The 14,032-nt window shown below is 51.0% G+C and overlaps 1 protein-coding gene across 2 annotated transcripts in view; it reads left to right on the top strand.

Annotated features, from left to right (window-relative positions):
* Positions 1-14,032, top strand: part of XRN1 (5'-3' exoribonuclease 1) — a 1,049,234-nt gene that overhangs the window by 56,702 nt on the left and 978,500 nt on the right. For both annotated transcript variants that reach the window (XM_078666417.1, XM_078666416.1), the window contains exon 3: positions 12,094-12,191. In XM_078666417.1, coding sequence (XP_078522543.1) covers positions 12,094-12,191 — 98 coding nt within the window. The remainder of the gene's footprint in view (positions 1-12,093; positions 12,192-14,032) is intronic.

Raw genomic sequence — 14,032 nt, 5'->3', positions numbered from 1 at the left:
ACTGACTACACCCCTATTTCCATGCTGCAAATCCATTAGCAAGACTGTGATCCACTTAGCAAAACCTATATGCTAGTCGGAAGAACTATTTGGGCTATAATCCAAAAAGTTGTCATCCGAACAACCGTGAATATGATAGTAAATCTCCATGGGAGCCCGGATGCTGACACTGTCATAAGAACAGCCCATTATGTAGGAGAAACGTGGGCTTTCCAAGTGAAAGAATTAAAGCAGAAGCAGACCTGTGATACCAGGTTGAGGATGTAATGTTTAGCTATCTATAATGGGGTAGGTATGGAGGGAAAGAAGGGGAGGGCTGAAGGGAAAGAGACGCAGAGGGAGTGGGCGGAAGGAAGAGATATGCATGAGAAAATGTTGATACTAGAAAGTGCATGATCGGGTTAATAGTACAGTAGAGAGGGTGAACACAGTGTGAGATAGGAGTTAAACCCATGGATGAAATAGAGAAAGAGAGGTGGAAAAGGGTGTGTGTCTGTATGAGAAGATGTTGACCGAAGGATAAGCTAGACACATAGACATCAGGAGTAGAAGGATAAGGTGGAGAGGGGGACTTCAGTTGTGAGTGCTAGGAGGGAAAACTGTCTACATAAATGAGAGAGAGAATACAATATGGAGTGCGAGAATAGGTATATTGAGCGCACATCGTTTGGTGTTAGGGTGGTTAGAAGAAGGAAGGGATCAGATAGAAGTGTGTGGAAGGATGAAGACCAGTAAGGTGCAAGAGGAATTGAGGGGGCCGGGAAGGTGTGAGGAGAATGACACATTCATCTGGTCAAACGTACTTTACTCAGTTTTCTTAGTTTACAGTTTTACAAATCAAATTCAGGACATTCTACGCCAGGAAACAAGACCCGCGAATCGAGGCGGCCTAGCGGGAGACGGCCTGGGAGGAGCCGGGCCTCGATTGACCAGCTGGGCCGGGTGCGGAGGCTCAGAGGACAGTGCGGCTGGCTGAAGTGCCGCCGGTGGTCGGCGCCTGAGGCTTTGCGCCAGAGTCCTGTGGTTCCCCCCCCTCCCCTTGGGGCTGAGCTGCTGCCGGGAGTCGGGACGAGGCGGCGGCCGGCAGGAGGAGGCGCATACAGGTGGTGGTTTCTGACTGCAGGGACTTAGACCCGGAGCGAGGAGGCCCTGGAGCGTTAGCAGTCATTTTGTTGTAGCTCCAGGGCGGGGGCGAAAGGTCAGGCAAGCAGGAGGTGCGGCGGTGGCTTAGGGGTACCGGTGCCTCAAACCCCCCCCCCCTATTAATATCCTTGACTGCCCCTGTGGCCTTCCGGTGCTCGGCGGCTGAGTCGGGCTGCGGTGGTTGCGAATGGGGGGGCAAGTGCCCCCGCGGCCATTGACACTCCAGCCATCCACTCTGGGCTGCCGGAGGAGTGGAAGCTTCCTGACGCTGGTGGTGCATGCCGGGCACTGGAGATTCCTCAACGTGCCGCCCGGCAGAGCCCCAACAGCAGCGGAAGGCGACACAGCTCAGCCACCCCCCCAGGCACAGGTACGCTTGGGCATCCCTGGCCTAGAGACATTAGCGGCGCTCCGGGTAGGGCCAGAGTCAGTGGCGCGCATCGGTGGTCGGGTCGGGCCACAGATCGTTGAAGTGAGGCCCTCGGGGGTGAAGGTGGGGGTGAATTGGCAACCATTTTGTCTACCCTCGTGGCGGTCGCCGCCTGGTGAAGAACCTGTTTACCTGGGCTTAAGTGTCCTTGATATTGGGTTGTTTCCGTGCTCAGCCCCCTAAGCGGTCGCCCCATAGTGTCTGGAGGCAGCACCTACGTTGGGACGATGATACGAGACAAAGGTAGTGGCAGGCACACCAAGCAGGGCACCATTGACAAATTTACCGGGGCGGGTGCTGCGATGGGGGCTGCGGGATCGTAGGGCCAGGTGGCGGACAACGCGGCGCTCATGGTGTCCCTTACTCAGTCCAAAGACATGCTGGACGCCAAGATCGGGCCCGTGGACTACGACGTTATGCTGCTGAGGCAGGACTTGCACAATGCGGTTGAACGCATCACAGGGACTGAGGCCCGCATATCGGAGGTTGAGGATGGCGTCACGACCTTAAAGAAGAAAGTAGCAGCTATGGAGAAGATTCAGAAAGGTCTGGCGCTACGGGCTGAGGATGCCAAAGGGAGGGCTTGGCGCAACAACCTCCGATTCGTGGGATTTCCAGAGGGATGCGAGGGAGATAGCGTGGAGCGTTTCCTAACACGGTGGTTGGAGGGCTGGCTCCCCCCAGATGCCCTCTCTCGCTGCTTCGTGGTGGAGCGTGCTCATAGGGCCCTTATGCAGAAGCCCCCTCTAGGGGATCGCCCGCGGCCGATCATCGCCAAATTCTTGAACTATATGGACCGCGATACTATTCTGAAGCAGGCCAGGGCTAAGGAATCCCTCACGTATGAAAATACAAAGATCCTTATATTCCCAGACTACACGCGCCTGGTGCAGCAGCTGCGACAATCCTTCCTGGCGGCCAAAGCTCTCCTTCGAGACCTTAAGATCCAGTATGCGCTGTTATATCCAGCCTGCCTGAGAGTGGTTTACCGTTCTCGCACTTTGTTCTTTGACTCTCCCGAGGAAGTCTTCAAATGGACTGATGAAACCGTGAGAGTGCGGGTTCATACAGCACCTGGTCGGGATTCGGACTCTTCGTCGAGTGAAGTGGCTCGAAGGGGCCCCCGAGGCCAACGGCAAGGTAGCAGGAGATCAAGGTCCAGGCGTCATTCTCTGTCCAGCTCCGCCCTCCGGCAGAAGGGCTTTTCATCGGAGAGGCAGGCTTCGGCGGACTGACCAACAGGTTCAACAGGGACTGGAATTCTGGTGACTGTGTCTTGATGTCCGATAGGCATACGTATTGGGCTGGGTACCCGGTCACGTAGTGGTGGGCGGGAAGGGGTGAGGCCCAAGGGTTATGGGTGGCCAGTTGGGGATCCATTGGAAGGTACGGTTCCTGTCCCCCGGTTGGGGAGTTGGCTCCTATCCGACCGCGACAGATACTTCCATGTTCGTAAGATATGGGTAGGGGGGATGTTGGGGGTGGGGGGAGGGGGGCTTGTTTTACCTGTTTGATTGGGCATTCATGCTGGTTGCTTGGAACTCATTCTATACTTTGGGGAGCACGTGCATAGGTCACGAGAGTGTTAGTCTTTTGTTATGTCTGGCACGAAGGCTGAAAGGCGGATAACCCCTGGTTCCCTGTGCGTAGTTAGTTGGAATGTTCGTGGGGCACTGGACAAGGTGAAGCGAGGGGCCATTCTTCAGTATATGACAAAAGGAGGGGAAGGAAAGGATCAGTTATTATCTAACAGGGCTGAGATTACCACTCAAGGAGGATGAGTGGAAGGTCCAGCCACAGTCGCAGCCCTTAGAATAATGGACAACAAAAGGAGGCTGGGCTGTTCCTAAAAGAAGAAAGGGACGGTCACTAAGGTGTAGTGCTCATTGGAGAGCTAGCCCTGGGTATCCATTGTGTTGGATATAATGGCCTCACACACCCTTGCGAGTGTCATGCTTCATCATAGGCAATGCTCCTCGTTGGGTAGGCGGTGCAACACCCAACGGGCACACCTCAAAGAGGGGCTCTTTATCGGAGATCTTTTTATCCAAAATATTTTAGGTCTTGAAGAATCGCATGTCAATGAACTTTAAGCGTGAAACATGTTGACCACACTTTTCACCCTTTAGTACTGTCCCGCTCTTGGCAACTTAAGTACCAGCGAGTCCAGACTAATTCTTATTTTAATTGCGGCAGAGGACCACCAGAATAAAATTGTTTTCCGGTACCTTGTGCCTCATTTTATCCCCACCCACACTGTCTACGTTGTTCTGGCCCCTCACCCACACTTCACCCATAGGCAGTTTTGATAAAAAGGTCTCCGATAAAGAGCCCCTCTTTGAGGTGTGCCCGTTGGGTGTTGCACCGCCTACCCAACGAGGATCATTGCCTATGATGAAGCATGACACTCGCAAGGGTGTGTGAGGCCATTATATCCAACACAATGGATACCCAGGGCTAGCTCTCCAATGAGCACTACCCCCTACTCCTTAGTGACCGTCCCTTTCTTCTTTTAGGACAGCCCAGCCTCCTTTTGTTGTCCATTCTTCAGTATGCCAAGAGGGCTGGGGCCGACGTGCTCCTACTTCAGGAAACACACATACTGGGTACTAAAGCCTTATGCCTACAGCGGTATGGATATCTTCAGGTGTTTCACTCAGGTTTCACGCGTGGCTCGTGGGGTGTGGCGATATTGATCCATCGCAGGGTCCCATATGAACACAAGAGACTTTGGTCGGACACGCAGGGAAGATATGTCTTCATACAGGGCAGAATTGGGGGAGAGGTCTTGACTCTGGGGAGCCCCACCACCATTACAGTGGTCCTTAGTGGAACGACTCCTAACACTATGGGGGGACATGCCGGATACATTCTCTGTTGTAGGGGGAGATTGGAATGATGTGATGGAACGGGGTCAAGATAGATGGTGGAGCGGGGATTCGGCTAGACTGGACGGATGTATGGAGACACTTACTTGGCCCTCGCAGGGAATACACTTACTTTTCCACAACACATGACTCCTTCTCGAGGCTAGATTATATCTTTGTCCCCAGGGGGATGGTGCACAGAGCGTTGTCAGCGTGTATTTTGCCCAGAGCCTTGTCCGATCACTCGCCCGTTGCGCTCACGATTCGGATTGGCCCGAGGCGGCAGCCACTTAGATGGCGTATGTTGGGGTGGCAACTGCAGAAGGAGGAATACAGGGAACACTTGGTCAAGGAGATAGATAACTATTTGGTAGCTAATGTAGGATCAGTTGATTCTCCGGCGGTGCTTTGGGAGGCATTGAAACCCACTTTGCGAGGGGTGGATATCTCCTGGTGCGTGGCTGCGCGAAAGGAGCGGCAGAAGGACCTGGTGCGTCGGGAGGCAGATATTGAGGCGCTGGAGCGTAGGGGTCGGGAGGCGGATGGAGGGTTGGCTAGGAGACAACTGGCGTTGGCTCAGCAGCAATATGCAGCAATACTGATGGATGAGGCTCGTCGGACTTGGGTGGCAACGAGCAGTGGGGTCTATCAATGGGGGGATAAGTAAAGCAAGATGCTCCACCGCTTGTGCCAGGGTACCTTACACGCCCAGCCCCTGCCGCGGGTCCTGGACTCTGCGGGGGAGCCAATTCTGGAGCCCTTTGCTATTGCAGAGAGCTTTGCGGCGTACTTTGAAGACCTGTATTCACCCAAAAAATGTCTCAAGGCGGAGCTTATTGTGAAGTTCATTGATGATCTTCCGCCTAAGACCGTCTCGGATGAAGTACGAGAGCAATTGGATAGGCCTCTATCGGATGATGAACTGGGTACGGCCCTGGGGGAATTGAATCCTGGGAAGGCTCCGGGTCCGAATGGGTTCCCCAGCGAGTTTTTTAAACGGTTCTTTGTACAGTTGGTCCCACATTTTCGACTGGTTTTGGAGGAGGCACGGGAGTGCGGCTCGCTTCCCCCGGACTGGAGACATGCGGAAGTGGTGGTGGAGGAGGAATCGCCATCATCTACAGGAACATCATCCGCATCACGATGACCAACACCGAAGATACCTTCACTGCCGCCGAACACCTACACTTCCAGATCCCCACTGACCCCACGACCACCCTCAGAGGAACCCTCATCTACAGACCCCCGGGCCCGCGCACACAATTCAGTGAAACCATCGCTGATTTCATCAGCCCGCACGCCCTCGCCTCATCCGAATACATCCTTCTAGGGGACCTGAACTTCCACCTGGAGAACAATAACGACAACACCACCACCCTGCTCGACAACCTCGCCAACCTTGGACTCAAGCAACTGGTGAACACCTCCACCCACTACGCCGGCCACACGCTCTACCCCATCTTCTCCGCCAGCAACCACGTCTCCTTCAGCCACTCCACCGGTCTACACTGGACCGACCACAGCTGCATCCATTTCATCTTTAAGAAGACTACATCCCACCACCGCCCGCAACAGATCCCCCGCAGATGCTGGAGCAAAGTCACCACAGACCAGCTAACCACGTCACTGAGCCAGAACCCACCAACCGACACCACTGACACCAACGACGCAGCCCGCAACCTTGCTGAGTGGATCACCAACTGCGCCGATGCCCTTGCTCCACTGAAGAACCCCCCCAGGCAAGACCAGCAACAGGAAAACCACATGGTTCACCGACGCCCTCAAAGAATCAAAGGAATCCTGCCGAACTCTCGAGAAAACCTGGCGACGCGAACAGAAAACATGACTGCTCTCAAGAACTCCACTCGCAAACACCACCAGCTGATCCGCACCACAAAAAGGACATCGTTCAAAGAGCGTCTGGACCACAACATACACAACAGCAAGGAACTCTTCAGCATCGTAAAAGAGCTCTCCAACCCCAGCGCCAGCAACAACATCACACCGTCGCAAGACCTCCGCAACTCCCTCGCCACGTTCTTTTACCGCAAGATCGCCGATATACACGACAGCTTCGACGCCCAGACCCCGCCTCCAGTCACCAAACCAACCTCCACCACCACCCCCTTCAGCGCCTGGACCCCCATCAGCACTGCACCACCCACGTCATGAACACCATCCACTCTGGCTCTCCCTCTGACCCATGCCCTCACCACTTCTTCAACAAAGCCGACACCATCATCGCACCCCACCTCCGGAACGTCATAAACCATTCCTCGTCAGCCATCTTCCCAGAGAGCTGGAAGCACAAAGAGATCAACGTCCTTCTGAAGAAACCCACAGCGGACCCTGAAGACCTCAAGAACTTCCGACCCATCTCCCTTCTTCCCTTCCCTGCTAAAGTCATCGAGAAGACCGTCAATAAACAGCTGACCGCATTCCTCGAGGCAAACGACTCACTCGACCCTTCCCAGTTCAGATTTCGAGCCAACCACAGCACCGAGACCTCCCTCATCGCAGCCACCGACGACATCAGGACCCTGCTTGACAACGGGGAAACAACCGCTCTCATCCTCCTCGACCTCTCAGCCGCCTTCGACACCGTCTGCCATCGCACCCTAGCAACTCGCCTCCACAACGCTGGGATCCAAGGAAAAGCCCTGGACTGGATCACCTCGTTCCTCTCCAACAGGACCTAGAGAGTCCGCCTCCCTCCCTTCCGCTCCGCGGCCACTGAGATCATCTGCGGCGTACCCCAAGGCTCTTCGCTCAGCCCAACCCTCTTCAATATCTAAATGAGCCCTCTCGCCGCCATCACACGCAAACACAACCTCAACATCATCTCCTACGCCGACGACACCCAGCTGATACTCTCCCACACCAAAGACCCAGCTACCGCTAAAACCAACCTCCAGGAAGGAATGAAAGACATCGCGGAATGGATGAAGCTCAGCCGTCTGAAACTGAACTCAGACAAGACGGAGGTCCTCATCTCTGACTGTCCCCATCCGCCTGGGACGACTCATGGTGACCCACAGCGCTGGGCGCAGCACCGACACCCACGAACCACGCACGCAACTTGGGATTCATACTGGACTCCTCCCTCACGATGACCAAGCAAGCCAACGCCATCTCATCCTCATTCTTCAACACCCTGCGCATGCTCCGAAAAATCTTCCGGTGGATCCCCACTGGAACCAGAAAAACGGTCACCCAGGCCCCCGTCACTAGTCGACTGGACTACGAGAACGCCCTATACGCAGGAACCACATCCAAACTTCAGAAAAGACTTCAACGCATACAGAACGCTTCCGCACGACTCGTCCTCGACATCCCTCGCCACAGCCACATATCTGCCCACCTGAGAAACCTGCACTGGCTCCCCGTCAGCAAAAGGATCACATTCAGGCTCCTCACCCACGCACACAAAGCACTCCATGACATGGGCCTCGAATACCTCAACAAACTTCTCACGTTCCACACTCAGACCAGCCAACTCCGCTCCGCCAGCCTCGCCCTTGCCACCGTCCCACGGATTCGCAGAACCACCACCGGAGGAAGAGCGTTCTCCTACCTGGCCGCCAAGACCTGGAACTCCCTCCCCGCCCACCTACGACTGACCCAGGACCATCTCACCTTCAAGAAACACCTCAAGACCTGGCTCCTCCCTTCAGCGCCTTGAGACCCTCATGGGTGAGTAGCGCGCTCTATAAATGTACTAATTGATTGATTGATTCCACAAACCAGGTAGACCTCCGGAGCAGCATGCATCCTATCGCCCCATCTCCCTCCTTAATATAGAAGCAAAGGTTCTGGCCAAGGCGTTGGCCAATCGGCTTAAGCCACACATCACAACTCTGGTACACCCGGATCAGGCTGGGTTTATGCCTCAGAGGGTGACCCGCCACAACATTAGGCGTGCGCATGTTGCCGTGTCAGCCTGTGGGCGGCTTGGGGAGCCGGTAGCGCTACTGCTGGCTGATATGGACAGGGCCTTTGATTCTTTGAGCTGGGTGTACTTGGTTGCGCTTTCTGGCTTATTTGCAGCTGCTGTACACTACTCTAACGGCCTTGGTGGGGCGGGGGCGATATCTCGCTCCTGCTCATCCAGCGGGGCACGCGTCAGGGCTGCCCCCTCTCCCCTTACATTTTTGCGCTCGCCATGGCAGTCTGGGTGCGTATAGATGCTCAACTTCGTGGGTTTCGATGGGCACCGGGTCTTACAGATAAAATAGCACTATACGCAGATGACATCCTGTTCTTTCTTACTGATTTGGACAGGTTGGACCACGGTTGATGCGTATTCTTCAGATTTTCAGTGAGACCTCCGGGCTCTATATGAATCCCTGTAAATCCACGTTGTGGATTCTGGGGGGTGGGCTGAGGGTGGGAGAATGGGCCTCAGCCCTTCAATTGGCGACGGGGCGAATTAAGTTTTTGGGTGTCTCTTTGTCAGATGTCCCGCCTGTATCCAGAGACCGCAATCTGATTCCAGTGTGGGATTGTACTCTGGAAGATCTCAAGGTGTGGTCCCGCATGCCCTTAACGATATACGGTAGGTCAGCCATCTTTAAGATGGTGGCGCTTCCCATTCTCCCAATTGCAAAATCATCCCTACCAGATTTCACCCTTATGGTTCCGGCAGGTTAATTCGGTGTTGGGAGGGTTCTTGTGGGAGGGGGGGCGCATTAGAGTTGGCCTACGCGCCTGTTTCCGATCCACATACACCGGTGGTCTAGCTACGTCAGATGTTCTCTCCTATTACCAGGCCGCACATTTGCTGGTCCTCAATGAATGGTGGTACGGGGACAGAAGGGACCCTGCCTACGCAGTTGAGAGGCAGATAATGGGCAACAAATCCCTACACACACTATTGTATTCCGCGCCGCTTCGGAAGAGTCTGCCCCCGGCCACGCGGGTCGTGGTTCATGTTTGGAGGCAGGCCCAGAGTAGGATGGGGTGGTGGAATGTCCTGACTCGGGAGGCTCCTCTCTGGGGTAACAGGCGTTTGCCTCAGCTGGCAGCCCTGCAGGGCTTTCAGGGTTAGGACTCCATAGGCATCTCGGTCTGGGAGACGTGATGACTGACCTGACGCTAAAATCATTCCAAGATCTACGAGAAGAATATGTGATGCCACGATCCCAGGTTTTCAGATGTTTGCAGTTCTGACACGCGCTGGAAGGCCTGGATTCTCTCCCTGATTCCAGCCCAATTGAAGCTAAGGTCTTTATGGGGAAGCTACTGGACCGCAAGTTCTCTCGCATATACCAGACATTGATCATTCATTGTTCTGTAAATCTGCAGCGGCTTAAGACGGCATGGGAGGAGGATGTAGGTGAACGGAAGGAGGAGGAGGACTCGGCGGAGGCATTAGCAAGTTCACGGGGGCAGCAATAGCCACGCGCCTGCGTCTGATACAGTTCAAATATTTACATCGAATGTATTTTACCAGAGTGCGCTTGTGGAGGGCTGGAACGATTGCATCCCCCGAGTGTCTTTGATGTGGCTCGGGGGAGGGCGCCTTTTTGCACACAGTCGGGAGTTGTCTCTCGCTACATACATTTTAGAGAGGGGTGTTCCCGCACGCCGCGCTTGGCCCTGTTACATGTCATGGAGGGTGTTGGGGGCAATAGATATAAGCGGCACCTCCTGTTGCTAGTTCTCATGTTGGCAAAGAGGGACATTGCCAGGGCTTGGAAGGAGCCGGGCACCGTCGCTGGCTGCGTGAAGGAATGGGATAGATGTTTGCATGGGACTTGAACAGCCGGTCTTCATTGCCTGGGGGTGCCCCCGTAAGCATTATAAGATTTGGAAATGATGGGCAGATTACCGGGGACTAGATTTAGATCCGCCGCTGGAAGGGGATGTTCACTTGACGGATTGGGTGTGTGGAAGCCGGGCTTTGCAGGCTGGCAGATGGGCTCTATGTATGGTTCCAGAGAAGTACTACATTTTCTATTGGGGCATGGGCGCAATCGAGGGGAGGTGGGAGGGGTTTGTTCTATTATAGTTTTTTCAAGTATATAAAAGTCAACGTCATTTCTATTGTACCATTGATGTGTGCAGCAGTCTCCGGGTTGCGGAGCTATGCAGCTTATGTGAACAAATAAAACTTGTTTTAAAAAAAAACTTGGTATGAATTGGGGCCCATTTTAAATCAACTAGTTGTAGAATCCAAGGCCTGCCTACCCTGATCTCAGGCCCTGGCTCTTGACCCAGTAATTTGGCGACACTTTAAATATGTCTCCAGTTGTGTTGTGTTTTGTATATGATGATGAAAACCTATATACAGAGGGACAAAACGGAGAGGAGAAGAGTAAGCTCAAACCATTAGCATGGCACTAACCTAGTAGAGTCTCTTCTTGTTAGAGTTGCTGCAGTAGTAAGGCACCAAGTTATACATTTGGCTATAAATGGTCCATAAAGGTTAGCTGTCAACTAATGCACCCCCTTCTCTGAAGAATCATTCATGATCATTTTCAGCACCTATCACCGGACCCCTTGCCCGAAAGGGCTAATTACATGTATTACAAAATGAAAGAGACCCATCTGTGTTTCGCACATAATGAACACCCACATGGACTCATTCTTCTGCGTCCTAAATGCCTTTTCATTTTCCTCCAGACTTAAGGAGTGCTCTTTCTTGCTGATTTTATTAAAACGTCTGCATCGATCTTGTCAAGGTGATTCTGTGCTTGTGGAAGAGGGAAGCCCAACTCCATCTGAAGTCTCAGTAGGATGATGAATGAGAATTTGCTTTGTTTCATGAATCTCTTTTCTTCCTGCAAATAATTTCCTGCAGGTCTGTCTCCCTTTACTATTCACAAATGCCATCTTGAGACCTAGAAGTAAAAGGGCCATTAAAACTGATCATTGGTTCAGGCCTAAATATTTAGTTCCAGCATTTGCCAGCAAAGCAGACGTGCAAGTGCACTAATCTTTGTTGAACGGTTTGAATATATTCTGAGACAGCTTATTGTACAGTGTGCCAAGGGACAGTTTTAAACTTGAGGTCTGATTAACTCTAGGAAAATTATCCATCGGTTTCCCTCATGCAAGGAGGATAAATGGGATCTGGCATATACTGCATTAAGAAGGGGATGGGATCGGGCAGTTGTACACCAGGAATCTTTAGTTTAGTAACTTGGGATAGTTCCTTACCCTGATCCTCTCTGACGATGTACTCTAGAGAACAACGCCTATTGGGTATTCTGACAAATCGTCCTCTTCATGGCGGTCACCAAAATGCTCCACGCTCTTGGAGGGCATTTCAGAGTGCCTTGACAGATGCTGTCCCACAGGCAGAATGAATATGTATGCTAATGTGCTTTTTTTTGCTGTCCATCAGGCACAGGTCACAGCTTTGTATTGCACAATTTTCTAACCTTGCTGACTCAAAGTTTATTTACTTTGTGATGGGCAGAAGATGGCAGAGAGTACTAGCACCCTGTTCATTCCAAATTTCCATTCGAGAACCTTTGGGATGCAAGAACAAGACTCAAAGGAAAGAAGAAATGCTCCCTTAACCTGCTCCAGACGCTGCAAGAAAACCTTATACAGTTTTGCTGTTCTTGAAATAACATTTAAAATATGCAGATGTGTCCAGTTACCTAGGAATGTATGTAATATAAATAATGTGATTTCAATTGATAGGTCTGCAAAAGAGGCAGAAGACAAAATAAAAAAGGCAATTGAAAAAGGTGAAACACTACCTACAGAAGCCCGATTTGATTCCAACTGCATTACTCCAGGTAAGAAATAACGTGACACTTAAGGTTCTTTAACCTTGTTTCCCCCAAAAGAATGTTCAGATTAATTGACAGAAGTGGTGGTATTGACCATGCAACACCAACTACTTTAGAATCTGTGTATTTCTATTTTACCTATGTGTAGTTTGCATTGCAGCTGACAGACAACCCAAAATGTATCACAGGTGTGCATTGTTGGTCTAAGAGGGCAGAAGCCATGCCAGATTTTCAGGATAGCTGCTACTATGTAGAGTTTGAAATGGGGATTTGTAGATTGGCTGCTCAGTTCCGCCGGAAACTATTAGGTTTCCTTCACATTAATATATTGATACCAGTTCTCCATTTACATTGATTCAAATGGAGTGATGGTGTTACTTGATGCCCAGGAAATACTTTGCAGGTGACCTACATTGATACTCAAAGTTCCATAAAAATCAAATGTATAGGGGAAGTAGTTTACAAGAATTAAAATACCACAAACTGATTTGAGCAAAGCGTGGATCATCTGCTCCTGTTAACTGTGAAATGTTTCCGTAGCTTTTTGTTCTACACTAATGTACCTAAAATATCTTAAGAGAATGCTGACTGAAGCTCTTATCAAACTATTAAAGCGTTTCATCTCCTGATCGAGATGCCAATATTTGTCTCCATTGACTTGTCTCTGGTACACAAGTTCAAAAACCGATTTAGAAAGAAAAATAAAAACCTTGGCGGAAAAAGTGGAATGACAGATGTGGGAGATTAAACCGAATAGCTTGAAAGTCTGCTGCCACAAGATAACATTCTGTCTGCACAAATTAATAGTACTGTACGATTTGACTGTACCAAATTATGGGATTTTCCAAGAAAGCTTGCTGAAAACTATCTTACTTTTTGTTCATTGTTGACTTGATTTCCAAAGAGCCTAATGTGATGTCTTACAGTTACCTTTCTACAATGAATGGGTGGACAGCTTGAATGAATCTGGTGTAAAAGCAGGGCTGAAATATGTAGTCCTATTCTGATTTTTAAGATGCAACCTAAAGAACATAGAAAGAAAACTCAAAGCATGTTGAAGTGTGATAAACCAAAGAATTTACCTTTTCAGACCTGAGCCCAGAGACAACAGAGATTGTTTACACGGCAGGCTTGTAAGTTGAGTTTGCTTCAGCAGGGCAAATTAAGTCATTCAGGTGACAAGCTTCAGCATGACTTTATAAAGCTGTGCCACTCTCCCGTTGTGCATTTTGCTGGACTTTCCTTTGTCTTTTTTTCCCCATGAGCTTGTCAGTTTCGCAAGCCCACTAGAGGCGATCTATGTATTTTTTTTATATTGTTTGGGAGATGCCGGTGCGTAACCCTTTCTGAATAATATTGCATTCTCTACCCGGGGTTTCAGATGACTAGCAGCTGTTGCAGCATGATCATACATAGTTTAGGGTCCCATACCTTTTTTTTTAAGCACTTTCCTCCTTGTGAGGAGACTGCCTATCTGTCTACCCTGTCCCCAGAACTGAGCTCCAGAACCTTTTATTTTGTTTGACATGTTGAAAGATGTATGTGTGTATGCGTATTAAATCTGGTTTTTGAGTGGATCGGTGGTTTGTTTCGACCCAGTGGTCTCATTTGTGCAGGTTGGTGGGGTGCATAGTGGACACATCAGCCTGCATGTACCTCCTTTCTTCCTCCCACCTTGGCAAACCCATCAAAACATGTTCTACATGGTAGGTGGAATAGCTAATCAGCCGATTCGCTTGTCCAGGGTAGTTTTACATCAGCATTGAACAAAACTCGCCTACCTCTCAATTCCCTGTGCTTTTGCCTCCCCCCCTGGTCACACAAATAATACAGAGGTTAGTGACTTA

This window comes from Lissotriton helveticus, chromosome 11, assembly GCF_964261635.1.
Source record: "Lissotriton helveticus chromosome 11, aLisHel1.1, whole genome shotgun sequence".
NCBI lineage: Eukaryota > Metazoa > Chordata > Amphibia > Caudata > Salamandridae > Lissotriton > Lissotriton helveticus.
The sequence above is the reverse complement of the archived record's forward strand: the minus strand, read 5'-3'. Positions and strand labels throughout refer to the sequence as shown.